The sequence below is a fragment of the Procambarus clarkii genome, chromosome 67, assembly GCF_040958095.1.
Source record: "Procambarus clarkii isolate CNS0578487 chromosome 67, FALCON_Pclarkii_2.0, whole genome shotgun sequence".
Lineage (NCBI taxonomy): Eukaryota > Metazoa > Arthropoda > Malacostraca > Decapoda > Cambaridae > Procambarus > Procambarus clarkii.
The window spans coordinates 23,016,234-23,038,908 of NC_091216.1; the positions used below are offsets into that span (position 1 = coordinate 23,016,234).

General features: G+C 35.7%; 1 protein-coding gene across 4 annotated transcripts in view; it reads right to left on the minus strand.

The window, feature by feature from the left end:
* Positions 1 to 241: 241 nt before the first annotated feature.
* The window catches only part of LOC123753160 (broad-complex core protein isoforms 1/2/3/4/5), a 49,160-nt gene continuing 26,726 nt past the window's right edge, over positions 242 to 22,675 (minus strand). For 3 of the 4 annotated variants that reach the window (XM_045735151.2, XM_045735152.2, XM_045735150.2), the window contains exons 2-5: positions 21,522 to 22,293; positions 18,804 to 18,987; positions 16,832 to 16,911; positions 11,682 to 14,520 (exon numbers count right to left, since the gene is read on the minus strand). In XM_045735151.2, coding sequence (XP_045591107.1) covers positions 13,918 to 14,520; positions 16,832 to 16,911; positions 18,804 to 18,987; positions 21,522 to 22,283 — 1,629 coding nt within the window. In that variant the 5' untranslated portion in view covers positions 22,284 to 22,293 and the 3' untranslated portion in view covers positions 11,682 to 13,917. Of the gene's footprint in view, positions 7,356 to 11,681; positions 14,521 to 16,831; positions 16,912 to 18,803; positions 18,988 to 21,521; positions 22,294 to 22,675 lie in introns of those variants that run through there. The other variant, XM_045735153.2, reaches the window with a different exon arrangement.

Genomic DNA, 22,675 nt, shown 5'->3' on the forward strand with positions numbered 1-22,675 from the left:
AACACCTCTAAATACATATCCACTGTACTTGGAAACTAGTAGCTTCCCATAGACATTAATGTATATTAATTAATACTTCACAGCCACCTTGCAGAAACTCGTACCTTGTATCATTTTTCACGCCTTTCATCTTATACTACTCCATGAAGTATTTTTATCATTATTAATAAGCATTTATTAAGTGGGCAATTCACTTTTCTGTAGTCTATTCTACACAAAGAAATGGAAAATCAATATTAGCTTGAAATTAACATTCCTCTGTTGGAACTTTTATTACATAGAAAGCTTAAACTACAAAGAGTGGAGCCTAGACAGTACAAAAGAATGCAAGGTACTGAAAACTGGATCAGGCCACACTCATATATTTGATAACAGGAAAACATATAACTAATTCGGATCACCCATCCCATAGGGTGAATGAAATACATGTCTGTACAACTCATAAATACAAGGTGATGTATTAATATACCTTCTGTACAATTTATAAATATGTCAAATGAAATATACATCATAGAGTATATGACCAACGGAGGACCAGAGAAAAAAGGTCGGAGACCGAATCAGCCATTGCCAACAGTGACATCAACACTGGGTCTTTCCCTATGTTTCTTAAAACAAAGTAATAAATGTCTTGCATGAATAAAATACTTTTTCAGCACATGACTATAATTTTGTCACTAAAATCCATAATGTATCTTCAACAGTTTAAATGTTTTCAAGCAAAATGAATGCTAAAATTGTCTACACCCATTATGTTGCTTAGCATGTACTGTATTTTATCTAAGACAAGGAATGACTTCATCATTTAAAGAGGTATTACACACTTCAATAAAGATTTATTGATTTGGAAATAAATGACTATCAACATATAGAAAGACTAAATGACAATGACTACATCGGTTGCATCAGTAGGCACAGAGATGGTGGTCCCCCGGTTGATCTGCCCCGAGACATCACACCTGTCAGGCTGTGAGGCACAAATCAGCCCAATTTAAGTTAACACAGTATTTCCCTCTCTCTGCAACAATTTCTGGTGTATGCTTTAATTTTTAAAGAATGGGAAATCCAATAAAATGCAAGTATACAAAAATGTTGTATAGTTATAAAAGGATTTCCCCATTTGCTAAGAGTGGCAATATAGGTCTTTTGATTCATGTTACATACCTAAGATTCCCTGATAAAAGTTTTGCATCACAAATACAATCTAGTCAACTACTGGCAATTTTTTTATGTATAAAAACAAAATTATACCATTCTAAGCTCTAATTGCTGATAAACATACACAATTTTAATGTAAGATAGTTTTTTGTCAATTTTGCCAATGGAAATAAAATTGTTAAACACTGTAATAACCAGGACCTCACTTTCTGTAGTGTATTGATACCAATTCCATTATCTTGTAAACAGCCTGCATGTTTATCACTGAAATTTCCACTTCACGTGAATGAAATTAACTTTTTATGAGGAGCCTATAACTTATGGGAGCTGTGCTATGATGCCCAGTGTTCATGGCTTGGAGGTTACTCCCACAGAAACTACTAGTATGGCACTGTGCTCAATATAAGCGTTACAAGAAAAAGTCTTACAATTCAATTTTGATTTATTTAATAGTAATTCATAATATTCTACTAAATATGACTTTGTACAATTCTTGATAATTACAAGGAGTCTTCTAAGGAAGATGAATAAGAATGCATCTAGCTCAGGACTTTGAGGCATCATCTAGTGAAAAAACAAGGCTAGCCAGGTGGTGCTTGGAGAGACCCTCTAACACAACAACCATATTTAAAAGCTGCTACTCTTTAAAAGTGTGCAAATAACTAAATACTGTACACAATTTTCCAATACCAAGAAAGAATAAACTGCGAACAAATTGCATGACAATTACGTCTTTTGTTGCTGCTATAATTTAATCAAATTTTGCTTAGTGATCAGACGAAGCAGTAAACATCTCAACAAAAGTCACCTTTTATAAAAGCACCGTCCAGAGATTGTCACGGAGAGAGCTGGTAATGCAAGGAACACTCACACTGGATACACTTTGATTACATTTAAATAAAGGTAAAATTTAACAACCATTCTGTCTAACCTAAACAAGTGACAGGATAAGAGATTACTAGCCATGGGAAATAACATTTCAATTCTCAAGATAAACAGAAATCAACATTGTTATGTTTACATTAATCAAGTGTTTCCTTGAAAAAGATTTATTCATCTGTAACATCTCTGTAAAACTGACATGGAGGAGGAGAATAGATGCAAGCAAATGTGTTAAATGTGAAAAGAAAATGGGAATGTATATTAGGTAGCAAGGTGAGAATGTTTGTACAGTATTTACAAGAGGAGGGGAGGTTTACCAGGGTGATTGCTGGGTGAGAGGGGAAATTGAGAGGTGAGCGAGTGAGAATTAAATGTAGGTGTATGTATAAAGTATGAATGCACTGTATATACATAATTATCCAAAAGGAGAGAGAAAAAAATCTGAGTGCTATAAAGTATTACAAAGAGTGTACATGTTGGAAATGCATTATTACAGTATACAAGAAAACTTTGATTCTTTGTCTCTTGTTCTTTGTGGATACTGATGAATAACTATCACATGTTTTTGCGATTATTCGTACATGCGAGCGTGCATACACACACACACACACACACACACACACGGTCATTTGAAAGACTTTTTCAGTGTCAGAGTAGTTAAATAGTTAACATATGGAATGCATTAGGAAGTGATGTGGTGGAGGCAGACTCCATACACAGTTACAAATGAGTCCAACAGGCTCAGGAGCCTGTACACCAGTTGATTGAAGTTGAGAGGCGAGATCAAAGAGCCCAAGCTCAAACCCCGCAAGCACAACTAGTTGAAAACAACTAGGTAGGTATTCACATGTGTGCATGCCCACACACACACACACATAAGAGGATATAATGTGAAATAGTAGGCCAGATAGTTCAGAGCAGTGTAAATTGAAAGGTGTCCTGTTTTGTGGGCGAGAGGTTTGTCATGGAGACCATTCTTGAGTCACCCAGATGACTACCCACAGATACTCATACAACTGACCAACTTCAAATTTTGAAACATAGAATCAGATTAGCACTTCTAAGAATATGCAATAGCGATACATTCAAAGTTTCTCCAAGATTTCAAAGTTACACCAATAGAGGGAGACAGAAATTGGCTTAGTTGAATAGAGTATATTCGCTAAAGACACTACATTTTCCAAAATAATCCCTGAGGCGGTCATCATCTTATCTGTCACTAATATGGCTTCCTGAACAAAGTCAGAATTAAATTGTACTGTACCAGACTGGCTGCTTCTGGATATGAGCAATGTACACCAATACATTTTGTCTACATTCCCCAATTAACCAAAGTACTGTATTTATTATTCAATCCATCACCCTGTTGAATGTTGGTTGTCAACTAGAACAATGAAGACTAATAACTTTAAATGTGACATCTTGGAGACTTGAACATCAAGTTAATTCTTGTCAGTGATACTCTATTTGCCAGTTTCTTGATGATAACACAACACTGATAACATAAAGGTAAAGACTGAAATCCTTCAAAATTATAAGTCTTTAACTACCCAAGATGGTTTAAAGGCATCGCACTAGAAGAGTAGCTCTCCGTGTTGCCTTCACATTATAGCATACTGGCAGAGTAAATATTATACTAAAATTTAATGTCTTTTTTTTTTTTAAAGTACACCTTCATGAGCTCTCCAAACAACAGCAGATTCTGGACAAAAACAAAAACTTGTACAAATGATTGGAAAATGATTAAAGTTAACACACATTCATGTCATTGACTATGGACATGTTTTATGTTACACAGTACAGAACTGGGGCTTAATACTGCTTCCTTACATAATCTCACACCCTCCACATTATATTTCTTCTCTCTCATGCATACACATTCGCCTCGCATACACAAATATCTCCTCACTTACGTATATAATGTCTTTTTTAAATAAATGTGAAACCATAAGAAACCATTCACGATGTGGGACATGAGAGTAAACAAATATATTAGAAAATAAGAGCTTTTGTATCCAACTGGCATCAATATCTAAATCCAAGATGGATCACGCAACCATCATACGTTCAAATATACTTCTGAATTTCTACGGGTTGACAATTGTAACAAAGTTTTGGTAAATAAGACAGTGCACGCACACCTATGGCAATTTTGTTTTGCTAAATTAAGTGATTATGCAGACAACAACATTACCATTCACTCCAGATATACACACACACTTCCAAACCAGCATGAAGCATAAATAAAGCAGAGATGCTCTTTGGAATATTTTGATGGATGTCTCTTCCTATTTCGTTTTTACAGCAAACTATTATCAGTATATAAATCACATAGGAAAATATTTTTTTTTTTTGAGCTTTAAAGGTCGAGTGTGGCCCAACTACACTGAGTGCCACTATCATTATTCTGTCGATCAAACCTATTAGTTATTACTGAATCAAGAAAAAAAAAAAAGGGCAGGGTGTATACATTACTAGTACTGGCATCTTTCTATAGCCAAACACATTGACAAAGAAAGTGACTCTCACTGCTCTTGGCTCACACTCATCGAGGACAGCTTAGTGGTTGATGAAACAGATGTGTATCACTACCTCAAACTTTACAGCTTATTTGATTTTAACCAAAGTACATTGTGTGCCAGATATTGAATTCTTTTGTAACAAAGTTTAAACTTTCATGATTATTTCAACCCGTTTAAAAAACCAAAACAGGAAGTGAAGAAACAAGACTTAGAAGAGGATAAAAATCCTGTAATTCTGTAATGTAATTAATAAATTAATGTAATGTAATTCAAGAGGCAACAGTGTTCGAGTCAAGGCAATAATGAAACTTAACAACTCACAATGTTTGTTTCCAAACGTTCAGTGAATAAGACAATAAGATCTGGCATAACTATACTTGTGTGTATTGCTTTGAAAACTCTAATTGCTTCATAACAGCAAGCAAATTTGACTTCCTTTTGGTATAACATCACAAATGCATATGAAACAAAATTGACAAGTGATAATGTGATGCTAATCATTCAAGATTTTGACACCTGTGATCTGTTTGATCAAACCTACCAGCAGCCATCTGTCCAGATATACATGCTAACTGTAGATAATTCACAAGTCTTTCCCCCATTAACCTTAAAATAAGCACCCTATTATGGCATCAACAGTGCAGTAAGGTTCAAAAGTGAAAAATATTTTTCAAGAGAGTCAAGTTTGAAGGTTCAAGTGACTTGATCATGTAAATGTCATAGTAAAAAATAGAAATATGATGAAGGCTTCAGATATTTACCCCCAGGTACCTAAACCCTTGGCACACTAGGCCTATGCAAGGCAATGAAGATTGTGTTACCACATTATCATTTGAAGCTCAGGTATTGCCCAGCTGTGCATATAGTGCAATGCAAGTGGCACATAGCACACTTCTCACATCATGAAAGGCACAGACAGACAAACATAAACATGACTGGGAAATATACCTTGGCTGACACGCATGAGCACATTACACCGTGAGCTTTCTCAAGCCATCCACACCAATGTTAACACAGTATTTTCTACTGTCGAATTTGCAACCTACTGTGCTCATACACTAGGCACTAGACATATTCCGAATTAGGTATATTGGTAAACATACTGACAGATAAAAGTGAACTTAATTATTCTGAATTACCCACATGCATTCTAGTGTGCTTGGTGCAGTACTGGATGTAAACTGATATATATATATATATAAAAAAAACATTCTATATAGAGAACAATGACAGCTTGTGGCACATCACCCCCATGGATGATAATAGAATAAAAACAAGGAATGAGTATGACAGAAAGAGCATGTATGAAAATGTAAAACATGACACCCAAAAACTGAGAGCCAAAGTCAAGCCTGAATAAGTCAATTTATACTCATTAAGTGAAAAAATAATTTTTACAACTACTGTATCTTACCTAAAATCTGACTTCTCAGGTTGAGCATGGAGAAGTAAACTCTATCAGAATGGGCAGTTATACAAAGATTCCAATTCTATGTACTGATACTGACCAGAGAAAGTGTACGCATGTATGTATACTGCATATGCATGCATGCATGCATGCATGCATGCATACATACATACATACATACATACATACATACATACATACATACATATATATATATATATATATATATATATATATATATATATATATATATATATATATATGAAAAGTTACTCCTTGACAGAGCCCAATCTTAAGTACAGGATTTACTTGACCAAACCAACTTTAGAGTTTGTGCTTCAGGCTCTGGGTTACTGTAAGTATTTGAGTACAAGAGGTGGAATCTGGAGCACATAGTAATGTATCCCAAGCAAACTATCACAATGGGGTTTCCTGCAATTTGTCCTTGCAACTCACAATGTCTGCTACAATACTACTCCTAAGAGCAATTTGTTGGGCCCAACAGGCTATGTGACAGACTTGTCTATATCGTACCCAAATCTTGCACTGGGTATTCTGCTTGAAAAAAAAAAATTATATATAATATAATTATTCCTATGAAAAACACAACACTATGCGTGTTATGCCATCACAGTGCAAAACATTTCATATTGGTCATAAGAGGCTATCATCCTTAGGATGAAACACAGCCTGCAATGCTAACATTCAATATCACATTGCATGGACTCAAAGACAGAATTCTTTAAGAATACATTCACACAGAATCCTCTTATATAACAGTATTCTTGATATATTATCTAAGATTTGGCTTTAAAAAACCATGTCCATGGTAAACTACTTCATAATTTAACTTTACAACAAAATTGGAATCATAGTAAAAATATTTCAACAAATTTCCAAATATACATATAAGAATGGTGTAGCAATATAATGACTATGAACCACTGTGCATTACCACAGTGGTGTGCTCCTGAACAGCTTGGAATGGCAAAGGAAGTGCATTCATAAATATGCGAGTTGAGATAATCTCCAATTATCTGAAGTGGTTTAGCCTTGACTCACACATGTATGAAAGAACTTAAGGGGCTTCGACAAGGCAGGGCAACCTAACTTGCTTGCCCTGTACCGAAATCTAACTTTTCAACATCATCTGCTATGGGATGTTTTCTTCGTATGTGAGCCATAAGGTGGTCTTTGCGCGAGTACGCAGCACTGCACATTGGACATTCAAATTGTCGTTCCCGGGAGAGATGCGTCACCATATGCCGCCGCAGAGTGTAATTGTCACAGAAAGTCTTGCCACAAAAACAACAAGCTTTTCTTCCTCCACGAAACTTGCCTGGAGATCCTGTCGTAGCATTCTCGTCGTCTCCATCTTCCAGGTCCTGAAATGCGCAAACCAAGGACATCAGAAATCAAACATGTGTAATTGTCATTGTACTGCCAAAGTCAATACAAACAAGTATTACAAATACTGTAGTGCATAAATTTTTTTATCAATAAACATAAATCGTTATATCTGAAAGTTTGAAGAAAAAATATTTGTAAAAAAAAAAAAAAAGATACAGCATATCAGCATATCATACAGCTTGACAAATCTACTAGAAGTGTTTAAGATGATATATAACAACCAAGATTAAGAAATACATAGACATTAACATAGACATGTGTGAAGTACAAATACATATTATTGGTTATGAAATATGCGACTGGAAAGCACTAGATGGAGAAATATTACAACAGACAAATGTATCAAGTGATCCATTGCAATTTCTAATGTAAATACACATTTAGGGCTGTTTAATGACTAAATTTTAAACTTTACTGAGAGAGAGAGAGAACAAAATTTGGATGAATTTTTCTATTACAAGATGACTGCAGAGATATTCAGAAGACTGCATGACTAAAGTTTTCAAGATTTTTAATTAATATAGATGGCAACTAACTTCTTAAATTTTCGGTTGATATCTTAACCAAATATAAAATAAATAGTTTATTATATGAAGATCAACATTAAAGCTATGAATTTCCTTAGCACAAGGGCTGTGGAACAACAGAATAGATTACCAGAGAATGTTTTAAGTGCAAACACACTTAATACATGTTTAAATAGACTGCAAGCTCCCTTCAAGTCTATAACCTTTTTATTAGACAAGTGTAAATATAGAAATTTTCCATAGACTGCATTAAGCCAGGATGGATATACAGTATAGCAAAATTTGCCAGATAGCATTGTTATGAGGCTTCAGGTTTACAATTACTCATCAGTCCTATGAAACACATCTGTTTATTTAGTAATCATGTTTTATAGAGAAATGTATATTTGACTGAACTTTTGGAAGGTGCTGACTGAACATAGTTGGCACCATTATCGTAATTTTCGTAGTTTTAACCAAATGCTTCACAAGAGAATGCGTCCCAAATATTCTAATTACTAACCATCTGTTCTCTATGCAATGATATCTTAACTACTAACCAAATGTTTCCCATGAAAGATCAACAACCTAATAACTAACCAGCTGTTGCCAATGAAAGACTGACCAACAATACTAAAACCAATGCTCAAGAATCTTGTACTGTACTGTATGTAGTTTCAGATGAGGTACGAAAGAATGATAGTTTCCTTCTGCTTGAACTACTAAAGATATTGTACATTAAAGTACATAACAAAGCAAATGAAGCATGAAAATTGCAGTATTGACACACCAACTTTCAACATGTCATGTAAAATGAGTGCAATAACCAGAATTGGGAAAGCGCTGGTCATATTGGGGGAAAACATTAACACATCACTAAGTTTTTGTCAGTATTGTGTCTATTAAGACAAATTTGTCTATGCAGATGCATATTTTGACTGAAAATCTAGTTTAAATTCATACTACAGTGCTCAAATTACTGATAGCAGCACTAACTTTAGCAATTTGTAATCATTAAAATTTATCTATGTAAATAAATTAAAAATGTAAATATGGACCTCTATGTAGAAACTAGTCCACTAGCCATGCTTATGTCACTGTAGGAACCAATTTGCTATTGTGAATCTTCAAATGAAGGTAATATAGATTTACCATTATGATTTGAGATTGAAATGCTTACACAGGTCCAAGCATTGTGTCAAAAAAAAAAAGAACTTCCCCCTTATAGAATAGAATAAGGGGCTGCCCTTCAAGGTAACAAGAATCAACTGATAAGAATTCAGACTACTGTGCTATTGGTCACTAATTTGCACTGTTTCTAAAGTTAATGTAATATTCCAATGTCTTTAAAAGCTGAAACTTTTAATGATCTGCAGCTAATAACATTACTATAAAACTGATATTGACAGTGCATGGAGCTCACCGTGATAGACATCCAGCTTGGCTTTGTACAGTCCTAACACCAAGACGGAGCAGATTAGTGAAGGTTTGTGTAAACGTTAATCCTAATATGAATCTCTCTCAAATGGCCAACCCATTTCTGCTGGATTATATTTTGACCAGCTGTCAGTTTATGCTGACCTGACATAGGGTGCCATAACAATATATGCTTTTTTTTTTAACTTGTCAAAAGGCACTTGCTTTTAATAATATTGGGCTTCAATACATAAGCATATAAACCAAGTTAGAAGTTTAGTTTTTCATGTCAAAATAGATTGAGATCTTTCTGCGTAACACACCACACCTCATACTTATAAACAGGGGTACTCGCTCCCTTTCACCAGGCATACCTCACCAACTGATGCCCATTGCTCATACCCAATGAGTGCTCATCATTGTTCATACCCCACTGTGTGCCCGTAGTCTTATTTTATCAATTGGGTGAACTTGTCACTACTAATATCCTACCACTCATCTTATCACTTGAGAACCCAATGATCATCATGCAGTCATCATCAAACATGCCCCCAATGATTAGGGTGGGATCAACACCTGCCATGTCCCATGAATTGAACAGCATCACCACCAGTCATGTCCCATGAATTGAGCAGCACCACCACCAGTCATGTCCCATGAATTGAGCACCACCACCACCAGTCATGTCCCATGAATTGAGCACCACCACCACCAGTCATGTCCCATGAATTGAGCACCACCACCACCAGTCATGTCCCATCAGTTAGGTGGCATCAGCACATCACATCCCATCAACTGGACGGCATCCCCACCAGTCTCATCCTATCAACTGGACGCTCCTCACCAGTAACACAAGTCAATTCCACTTTTCAAAGGTTAGACGTATTATTCTATGATAATTTTTACTGACAATCTCAAAGGAAAAGAATTTTGGGCCTTCCGGTTCACATCATTGCATATTATTCTCACCGTTTTATGTAGTTGTTCGTTAAGAAAGTTAATTTAAAAAGAGCTACTTTTGTGATGATACAAAACAGTGAATTTTATGTTTCTTTCAGCATATAGGGATGACAAACCACTTCTTATTCTTTGTTTCCTTTATGTAAAATATTTACAAGTTAAAACCTTGTAAATATTTATCATTCAGATATAAGCATAATATCAGTAGAACAAGAGGCAAATCTATTGGCTTGAGGTAGGGGGGAGGAGGGGGAATAATTGTATTAACATTCGTAACATTCAGTTTGATTTGTAACATTGTAATTTGATTTGTAACATTCAGTTGCCACTGATGCAACATTCCTTCTTTGCAAATGTGCATATTCAGTAAATATGCACATTGTAGTTTTATCAAAAGATTTTTGGAAATGATATGAGAAAGGTTCAATCCAATATTTGATAGTAAATCCATATTATTCAGCTCCACTTATTATTTTTAACTGAATACAGAATGAACATATTCGATTATCAAAATTTTCTCTTTATACATACTACTAAAAGGTAAACTTTTTTTATCATATACAATTACTTCTTTAGTAGAAATGTTCAGGAATGTGTATTTTTCTAGCCAATAACAAGTACAATTAAAACTCATCTTCATTAGTGAATCTCAAAGTTTACCGTTCACATATGTAGCCACTCAAGTCATACACCATGGTGCATGAAATGGTGGTTTGTGGTATCTTCTCAAGCTTAATAATCAAATTATTCTCTTCTTCCACTCCTCATTCTTGATCAAAACTTTGTGTGATTTGTAACATTCAGTTGCCACTGATGCAACATTCCTTCTTCACAAATGTGCATATTTCTCCACTATTGTTGTTGAACACTCTAGTCTCCTAACCCAAAAGACAATTGCATATTTTTGGAACAAATTTGAAAATAGGCAAGGTGAAATCAGGCAGAAAATACAGAACAAATAATGGAAGGTAGAAAAATATATGAAAAAGATTAATGTACAACAATAAATCCTAAACTGTAATAGATTTAATGAAGAATTACAGTGTTCTCACTTTGGACAATGACTAAAAACACTGTTTTGGAATGAGATAGAAAGGGGTAGATACAGAAGTCAAAATAAAGGAGTAGGGTCGCGAGCAAGGAATCCAACACCCGAAAAGGAATTCTACAAGTGATGGCATGGCAACGTCTTCAAGTCAGCATGAATATGGTTTGGGCCAACACCCATTGTGCATGTGTATGTGTCCGAGATCAATAGGCAGACTTCTACTCAAGTAATTGCCAATTTAAAATACGATACTGAGGAAAGGCAAGTAAGGAAAACAACGGTAAAAATTACTATCTATACAAAGCCATAACCAGACAAAGTAGGTGCTTAGAAAATATTTCCCCTTCGCAGCAGGTTCAGCAATGAAACCCTTCTTTCAAGTTGCAAACTGTATATTCTCTTGAGGCATTGTTTCACCACAAACAACAGTCAATCTTTTATTTGTCATGATATAAATATTTCCTTAATTAAGCCTTTGACAGTACAAAAATATTTGAAAATACTTCGAGTCACAGTATAATCACATCAAAGTGGAGTACTACATGTATTTGACCAAGGTTTGTACAAGATCAGCATAAAGGCAATGGTTTGCATTACATTGCCTCACCTACAAAACACATCTCCCTACATGCCATACAACTTACTGCCCAATTACTTAATAGGAAAAAACACAAATTATCAATAACTTAAAACTGAAAAGAAGGAAAACACAAATTTCATAACATAATAAATGTATAATAAACGTACATCATGTAAATAGGATTCTCTATCTGCCAAGCGCACAGAATGTCATAGTTATAACTATATAAGAAAGTTACTGGGACCTTTTGAACATATCAATAACTTGTAAAATTTTGCAACATTTTAATGAGTTACTGGAACAATAACTGAAAACTAACTACAGTCATTCCAATACATTGTTAAAATTTCATTATGCATTTTTCCAAGTGATGTGGTGTGCAGATATTTTTTTTTCAAATAAGAGTTATATGAACTTCATGTGCAAGAGACCAAACAGGAGTTGTTGAAGTATTATGCATTTTGGTTTTACCTTCGCAAAAAGTCTCTGCCTTCATTATGTAAAACGCGAAAAAGAGTGAAGACCCTTCAGAAAGAAGAAGGGGAAGTACGTGAGTTGAGTAGAGAAAAGGTAAAAGTGGGAGAGAGCAAGAAAGAGGGAAAAGAGGCTGGGAGAGAGAGAGAGAGAGAAAGATGGGAGAGAGCAAGAAAGATAGGAAAGAGGCAAGAGGTGAGGTACGTAATTATTAAAAGAAGGCACCAAGCCTGGGAGTCTATATAGCACACTCACACAATATTAAAACAGTTGCTAGGTATCATTCAGGATCCACCACGAGCACAAAGACAAGATGGGGGATATCAAGGCAATCAGATTCCCGGAGAATTGTATCGAGGGAGAAAGAGGTGTAAACTAAAGTGAATAATGAGGAAACAGTGTGTGTGGATAATATCTATCCACTGCCTGAAGAAGTGTTGAGACATCCAAAGATTCATACAAAGCAAATAAAATAAATTTGTATTCTTAGTCTCTTACTGAAGTCTAGAACAAACAATTTCTGTCATTAAAAGAAGCCAAAACATATTTTTTCATTCATTTGTACAATTAGCTTAATTTAGAACATTGAAATAAATATAGTTCAATAAAAGTAGCATATGTGGTTCCAGTAACATTCACTGCAAAGCAATTGCAACAATGTATTTGCATTTCTCATTTACCTATACAAAATTTGTAAGCTCTGTGCGCTCTTATTTAATATCGTATAGTTTGGAATGTCGGGCTTGATATCCAACACGATGTTACCCTCAGCAGGCAGCCTTCCTGAATCTCCAGTTACAATACCTATCACTTGGTGAATGATACTGTATACACAAGATATTCGAGGTGAAAGCCTGAGTGGCCACCGAAGAATGTCAATGGCATTATAACTAATCCTTATCTCCTATGGATGGACTACAGTAATAGGAACTAATTCATGAGCTGAGAAGACTAATGTGGTAAGATATTTGGTTAGATCTGCTGTAAAGTAATAATCAAAGGGAAAATGATAAGCCAGTATGGCTCTATAGAGCTGAAAAAATATTACCTATCAGGGTACAATAAATGAGCACATTTTGTTTACTGTATTTAATTTAGAACTATGAAATATAATTTATGTATAACTGTACACATTTTTATTATAAAATCATTCAACTGTCCCATAAATTAAATGTCTTTGTCATGGAGTTTATTTCAAACCAAAATTTGTTAAAATTTCCTTGTTAGGATACAAGAAGCAATTAGTAGTAATGTGATCTATTTTGAAGTCTAACACAATAAATTTCAAAGTTTTGTTACTTAAACACTGAGCAAAAATCTATCTTACATAAAAAATATTTCTTCAAAGGAAATTGCTTTGATTTAATTTCATTTTATAGAAAATACCTGAGGACAAGCAATGAAAAAATATACTCGATTAGTAAATTTTTTCTTAAAGCCTACATAAAGGTAGTGTTCATGAATATCCACCAGATACCTACATTAAGTATTTTTATCTGGAAGATGCAACATGCCCTTGGACATCGGCTAGAAACAAATCCAGGTGTTAATCATTAAAATTTACTAGGCAAAAGTTGCCGCCCATCTGGCATACCCTTGATCAATGCTAACTCTTCAATGTCTCTGGAATCTAGGTCATGGTACATTGACATCTCTCCTGTCAAATGTTTCATGCGAAAGTGACGAATGAGGGAGTCCTTGCGAGAGGAGGCAAAGCCACACACTCGGCAACGAAACTCCTTAGTGCCCAGATGAATACGCAAATGTCGCGTGAATGTGTATGGATTTGAGGTAATGAAGGGGCACTGGTAACATTTATGTACGCTGTTATTATTGCTTGTCGTAATAGTGGTGGTGAAGTTTGATGGTGGTGATGAGGTAGCTCCTGTCCCGCTGATGTATGATGCAGAAGTGTTGGTGGTAGAACTGGAGAAGGGTGGTGCTACAACCACTCCAGGGAATCCAAGAACACCTCGTTGACTTGAGAGTAGTGGTGGCTCCTGTAGCTGTTGTTGTTGTTGTTGTGAAATTGGAGTAGAAAGTGGCGGTGGTGGTGGTAACTGCAGTGCTGGATGGGGATGGCCCTGACTGGATGGATGCACTGTCCCAATGTCTCCAACACAACCCTGGGTTAGTCTACCCCGCACCCAGTCACCCTGGTAGAGAGAATGGTAGGTGATACCACAACTTCGCTAAGTAAATGACAAGAGAGAAAGATCTCAGTTTGTAAGTCGTCTGTCTGCATTCTTCACATTTGTTTTGTTGTGGTAGCTACCTACAATACCCTCCCCCAAGTACCTTACTGTAAACCCTATCACTGACATAACGTTAAATATATTAGAGTAAGAATTACCATGCGGTTTCCTCTGCAGCAAGCCTTTGTTGTGCCAACCTGGAGATGTGCAATAAGAACTGAAGTGTGCCGGCCTGGATGAAGCATTGCTGATGGCAACTCTCACTACTGACCCTCACAATTAACTTACTCTCAGCAATTCAGCAATGCCACCTTACACAGAGAACTTTCACTGCTTGTACTCCTACTTACTAAAGAGAATGAAATCATGCCCATCTCCTGCATGTCAGGCACAGCAAGCAGGGGTAATATATCTATATAAAAAAAGACTTCACACAGAATTTTAACTGGCCTGTTTTATTTAATTCTTAACATCCTAAAATGATAAAACCACTTATTTCCACATTTTAAGGAGCAGCATATAACTGCAGCAAAGCAAGATCAAATTAGGAGTAACAACCATGCCCCCCAACCCTACCCCTAATCCATAAATTGTCTTCAATTACAATGAGCCAAGAATTACGGCACTTGTCATTTACACTAACAAACACAATAAAGAAGCAGACGCAGACCATGTAAAGGAAGAAATCAAACATGATTCTTTTTCCCTGAAAGGCCATATGCAATAAAAATGATTAACTTCATTTAATTTGCGATTAATCTTGAAAGTGTCATTTTGTCTATTTACAATTAGTAGTAGTTTTAGTGCAGAGAAAACTATATCTTGAGTAATGATTCTCTTTCAACATTTTACTAAATGTTTAAATTTCTAGCATCCACAAGATTTTCTTAAGGCAGCCAGGCGAAAGATCTTCAGTACCCTGTATAGTGCACTTCTGCCAGCCAATGATAATAGTCTCTCTTAATCTTCTCATAAAACCACAAAATTTTATTCTTACCGTTTAATGGAAAAATTATTAAAATAAAGCTCATATTTTCCCATATTACTAGTTAATATATTTATAATAATTAAAGCTGTACTGTATGCTGTTAGTAAAGGTTAATTATATATTGAATTCTCATCTGCTTTTGCTGACAAACACTGGATCAACCTGTGACAATTTTAATGTCATGTTGTGACATTTTGATCACAAATGGCTGACAGGACAAATTTATATGATGTACTAGAGTAGCAAAAATAAATTATTTGCTTTGTGATAAATTTTAATCTTTTCCTCAGACATGACAAATAAAGACAGTACTTTATTTTCGACAACTTTCAAGATGGTTGCATATGTCCTTTAAGGCAGATGGGAAATATAAACAGGTTATGAAATATTAAATAAAACATGTAAATCAAAAAGAGCCAATATTATATAGAAGATATAATCAAACCAATAACATGCTCAATCACGGGATAGTCGCACGTTAGCTTGTCTCACACACCACTAGAGCGAGAATTTACACCACACAAGTTTATTCCTATAAAACTACATTATAAGAATCTTATACTAATATCAGACACAAGAGGTTATGCTCAATCTGTTTTAATACTTAACTCATTTTCCTGTAGGTGAAGGAACCAGGTTAAGTAAATTCAAACGATGTAATTTATTTGAACACGTGAAAAGTTATGGGTAGGAAAGTAGAAGAGCATAACGTAATGGCACTATAATACAGCACAGTATACAAATGCTAGAGTAGCGAGACATGAGATATGATTTACGGCAGTCGGGATAGAAGTTTCCTTAGATTTAGAGTGAAATGTGACAAGTGATGTGCAATGGTGATGGATTATTTAGTTGCAATTGTAAACAAGTGCAAGAATTGTATTGTGAACATTAACACCATTCAAATTATTGTACTAACAGTTCAGACACTTAATTTGCATTAGGTAATATTTATTTCTATACTGTGCAGTATTATCTAAACACTTGTATATATTAAAATATGGAAAGGAAAACCTTTGATATGCACCTGACATATCAAGCATTTTCATTCCAATTTAAATAATAGTACTGTACCAGCAAAGACAATAACCAATCAAGGAAACAGTTAAAGCTAAACCATCCGGTCCTTTACAACTGTAAGGCACAATCCTGTATCAGGAACTGAATTAAGAACTGAAAACCAAGAGCAAAAACTTAACTGGATGTAATGAGCAATGGATGAGTAAGAGCAATAACTAAATCCTCCAGAATCAGCGTGTTTAGTAGAGACTAAGTGGTACTCACTCCTGCAGTATTGGCGTTGATGTCGTCCGAGGCTGTCGACATGTCTCCACGACTTCCATCATCATTTCGACTATCTTCACCTGTGAATTTTCAAGACTGTTGGAAAATAGTGCAAAAACACACAGTTTATATTGAAGGAAATTGACTGTTATAAATACACCACAGTACTGTATATAACCTGTATAAAGTATACAGACTAAATCAAATAAATCTAACAGCCAGAACTGAACTACAAGGCCCAGTAGGCAAGGTCTTTTTCCTAATACAGTAGTCAGTGTTTTAATTTACTTTCTTGTATTCCTAAACAAAAAATAAAATATTCTTCTGAATGAAATAAGTGTGTGTTGATGACGACCACAACAAGTCAAACTATGTATGACTGAGGGAGAAGCGTGTTGGGGATTGTTGCCTACCATACACTGATGATCAGAGGAGGATAAGTATTTGTGGAGGCAGATAATTGCCATCGATTGAGAAGCGCATTGGTGACGATGGTGACAGGTGCAGCTGCTATTGATGAGGGAGGCGTGTGATGACAAGGTTGCATCAGTGGTGCAGTTACTGATGATTGAGACTATTTAAAATTATTTTTGCTGTAAAAACCTTTTACAGATCTTCAAACCTTTTGAAGATTTTTTTATTACAGTGTAATTTTAGAAACAATACTGTATATTAATATGAGAAACTATAAATAATAAAAGTACCAAGCCAAGAAAATTAAAAAAAAAAAAATTGTTCTGGCAAGAACCCCTTTTTTTCTTGCACTATCATTATTTCATTTCCCACTATCATATTGTGCAGAGGCATCAGCACAGGGGAAATAAGGGGAGAGCAGAAATCTAGAAAAAAAAAAGTTAAAACACATTATACATTAAATAATATAAGATTAGAAATATCACTTTTCCTCTTTTCCTTTCTTGATATCATATAGATACAATATAGCACTTCACAGAAAAGCAAGCATGTTATACGTTGTAAACTGCTTCTACTCGCCATGACAGCTGAGTGAACAGCGCTTCGAATTCGAAGTCCTGAAGTTCCGGGTTCAATCCCCGGTGGAGGCGGAAACAAATGGGCAGAGTTTCTTTCACCCTGATGCCCTTGTTATCTAGCAGTAAATAGATACCTGGGAGTTAGACAGCTGCTACGGGCTGCTTCCTGGGAGAGGGGGTGGGGTGTAACAAAAAGGAGGCCTGGTCAAGGACCAGGCCACGGGGACGCTAAGCCCCGAAATCATCTCAAGATGACCTCACAAGATAGCTCTTATCCCTAACTATATTCTTTGCATTGTCCACATTCAATTTACACTTGCAATATACACCTATCTTCTTGTCCTCTGCTTACACTTAAATTCATTTGAATGCTCTCTCTTCACCAAGTTTACCATCATACATTCGTTCCAACACGTTCAAACCATATCGGAATGCTCTCCTCAATCTTGCAATTTACCGACTTTTGATCTCCCCATTGCTCCAGGACATTTTCATATTTAATCTATCTACTCTTCTAGCTCCACACGTGCTTCTTAAATTATACATTTTACTACTCTTAACTCATAACTTTCCCATAAACACCACACCATTATCTCTGGCACTACCACTCCTTCATACAGCCCTCTGGATGCATTTACTGGATTTCTCTTTAATATATATGAAACAGGGGGGTTGGGCATGCATCACTAACATTCAAGATTTACAAAATGGAAAGTACACCCGTGTACAACCACAGACCTTCGAATAGGTAGGTCTGTGGTTTATTTTTCCTTATATATTTTCACTATATATATTCTTATATATTTTCCTCAGCCGTTATCATTTTTTTAAGAAACTTTGACACACCATCCAAATAATTACCTGATTAAAAACTTGTCTTCAGACTGACCATAATTCTATATATAGTACTGTACCATGCAAAATAATTCAATAGCATAAAAGCTAATGGTGATACTAACACCAACAACATGCCTACTCACCAAACTCAATGATGGGTAAGTTGGCAGAGACACCCATGGCAGCAGCAACACCCTCTAGTGCACCAGGTATTGCAACGAGGGGCAGCAGACCTTGAGCATCATCCAGGGTGTCACTGTTGATGGTGCCGTGACCTTCCGTCCATACCATCTCTCCCGGATAGTCTAATGGCTCTGTTTTAACTGTCTGAAAATTAAACAAAACTTACTAAGATTTCCACATCACTGCCCAGGTGAAGACTGAGGTCCAATTATAGTTGTAGGTTAAAACATGAGGAGCAACACTTTGACAAAATATAAAAATGTAGGGGGGGGGGGGCTTTATTTATGGAAAAGGGAGGATCCCTACAAACATGTAGGGTAGGCTGTCTAAGAGTGAACACTATTATAAAAATACAGGATGGGCTCTTTAGAACAGGGAACATCCCTACAGGTATGAAGTGGTAGCCAATTTAGAACTGGGAACATGCCTACAAATATGAAGTCGTAGCCTATTTAGAGCAGGGAACTACTCTACAAATATGTAGGGTAGGTTGTTTAGAGCAGAATAAACATACTGTATCATCAAATACACTGAACCCAATCAGAGCCTTGTACATAAAAAGTGCTGTATATTAAAATAAGATGAGATAATTAGCCAGTTCTAATCACATAAAACTTATTTTTGGCCAACAAAAGTAAAATGTCTCCAAGCCTTGTTAAAAACTATAAATCATACAAAAATATCACAAAATACAGTACTACCTTGTACATTATTATCAAGTCTTAATGCCAAGTGGTTCCCAAGAAACAAGTAAATAAACATTTGGGGTGGCTGGTGTCTGAATTCAAGCCTAAACAAAATGAAAACGCAATCAGAACACCAAGACACATTGTGTTACGTTATAAATTAATATCACATCATAACTTTTAACAGTTGCCATGATACAAGCTACTGAACATTTGGGTTGCCAATGATGATTGTTGACTAACCTGAGACAGTTTTTCCCATTACATTATATACAGACCAAGTACAAGTGTGATATTATAGGAATTATGTGCAATAGTGCTCAAAAGGAGGTACAACGAGTATAATCTCAAGTGGGTGAGGACCTTTTGTGTTACCGTACAGTGCCTTACCACACTGAAAGTCTTGCAAACTTTTCCAATTCTGCATTAATGCAACATGCACAACAATTCATACTTTGCCATAAATGCAAAACCAATTTTACTGGAAATTACTTACATTCCATTATTTTATCAATGTCAATATTTATATACAGTATACAAATCTATAAAAAATTATTAATATATCAATTTGAACACGGGACAAGTGTAACACTTAATATCCACAGAATCACACAATACCTACAACCATTACACCAAAAATATACAAATTTGTTCTACACAGTACTTTGAATTTTGCACAACAACAATTCCTAACATTTAGTAAATGGTTATCAAAAGAGAAGCTCTAGCAAAGCCATCACTCATCTCTGTGATCTGCTCAAATTGCCTGCCATATATCAATTATTTTTGTATAAATTATTTCTTTCTTGCCAAACATTACCACATGCAAATAAACTTGTGCTAGCAACTCTTGATACTTCACTGTCCATGCTACTAAACATTTTCAAACCACGAACAATGCCCTTCATCTATATGTCACTTTTAGTTTTCAACTTGTAAAGGCGTACATAGCAATTAAACACTGAAATTGAACATGGAAGATGTGGGGGGGGGGGGGAAGGAGGTGTTGTCAAAGGAGTGAGATTATGTTATCTTACATAGTGATGTACTGTATCTGTAGTATACTGTACTTTGACAAGGAGAATAACTGTACCTTCTGACTGAAGGGTGCATTACACATTACAGGATTTTTTAGGGTTTAGTCCCTAGCCCATTAGGTGCCTCTATTACACAGTAAGGATTGCCTCCTTATTTCAATAAACATAAAGCTCACCAATAACCAAAATTATTAGAACAATGATGGGAAATAAGCCTGACTTTTACATGCACACAATTTTATAATATAATGTATACAGAGTGTGTATGTATGTATGTATATGTATGTGTGTGTATATATATATATATATATATATATATATATATATATATATATATATATATATATATATATATATATATATATTATATAATTAGTATATTTTGGGAGCAGGTTTTCTCTAATACAATCATTAAAGACAATAGCATTGACTATTATTAATTTTCTTTTGGATATTATCCATTCTATGCAAATATCTTCTACCATCTGGAGGGTGAAGAAACACTAGATCACTTACACTTTCCATTTTTATTGTTCGACGTTTCGTCAACAATGTGACATCTTCAAGAGTACACTCTGTAGAACTGACACAGCTATACTGAGCTTACACGAGTAAATCTAGACATTTATTAGAGTGGTTACACCTCACCCTACAATTCACCTAACCCCCTTAATCGTAGGGAGCGTCGAAGGATCGGGTAAAATGAAAGTTGCCTGCCTCCGGCTTCTAGCTCTATGCCAGATTTTCTATCTTCCGTCTGGATCAATGGAGGACCATCGAACAGCTGTATGCTTGAAGTTGAATTCATTTGGATGTTGATTACTGGTGTCAGCTTTCAAATGAACACAGCCTCACGCATACAATTCATCATAACATTAACTTAGCCTATAGTTTTTGCAAAGCTGAAAAGTTTGAATGAAAAATTATTATAATTGTAAAGACACTGTTTACTCACTAGTTCATCAACACTCTCCTCTTTAGGCAAAACATCATCATCAACACCATTGTTGGAGTTAACGTGCCGAGTGTCATTCTCCTCGGATGGCTTAGAAACTTTAGAAGGAATGTCATGAGAAGTGGGTTTTGAGCTGGAATTCTTTGACGAGTTATGTTTAGAGGCCGGAGCGTGCAAGCCTCCCCCTCTCCCACCACCTTTGAGTGGCTGATCGTCAGTGGAGTTTCTACTCCGGTTTTTGTGACTAGAAGAATGAGAATCATTGAGTGACTTATGTGAGCGTGCAGGTAAAGGGGAAGAACAGTCAATTATTCTAGAATCTGAAGTCCTTTGTCTTTTGCTATTTGGCCGGCCATCAACTCTATCACTATCTTTGTCTTTTCTTTTTTTATCTTCCTTTTCCTTTTCCTTGTCCTCTGCTAATCCTTTTATCTGAAGGTTGTCCGCAGTTTTCAAAAAACTTGCCAATTCACTCTGAGATACACTGACCTCGCCCTGATAAATAAATTTCATCATCGCCCTCATGTCTCTAGCAGGCACATCACCAAGTATGACCAACGGGTGCTTGCAAGGGTTGTCCCGAAGGATGCGATGCAGCAAGGGGGAGCATGCTGCCAAAACCATCTTATGGCCTGGCACTGCCTCTCCCCCGCAGACCAGTGTCACGTCCACGAATGATTCATCTCTAAGGAGTTCGTTGAAGACATCTACAAAATTACTCTGGTGGTTGTTCCACTTAAGCAAGAACTCCTCCTCGCTCATGACGCACTTCCTGTAAAAAGACAAAGAAAACATTTCATTAATATCAGAGCTGAGAAGCACTGAAATTCTTGCCCAATTTGATTCAATATACACAACCCTCATATATAAATAGTGTAATGTATAAAAGGATGATCTGTTCACCATCAAACTTTCCATCATACAGCATTACTGCACCCAACACAAATTAAGTTTGAATTTGTTCACTTTTCATAAAATATAGAGTACAAAAATGCACAAACTGAAGTATAGCACTCTCTTTATACAACATAACTTACCTGTACATGTATACATAAAATAAGGTAACCAGCAGGCAAGGAAACTGCTTACAACCACATCAATTCTTCCAGCCTCATAGGTATTCAATAGAAAGCTTAAAACTAACACATTCTATA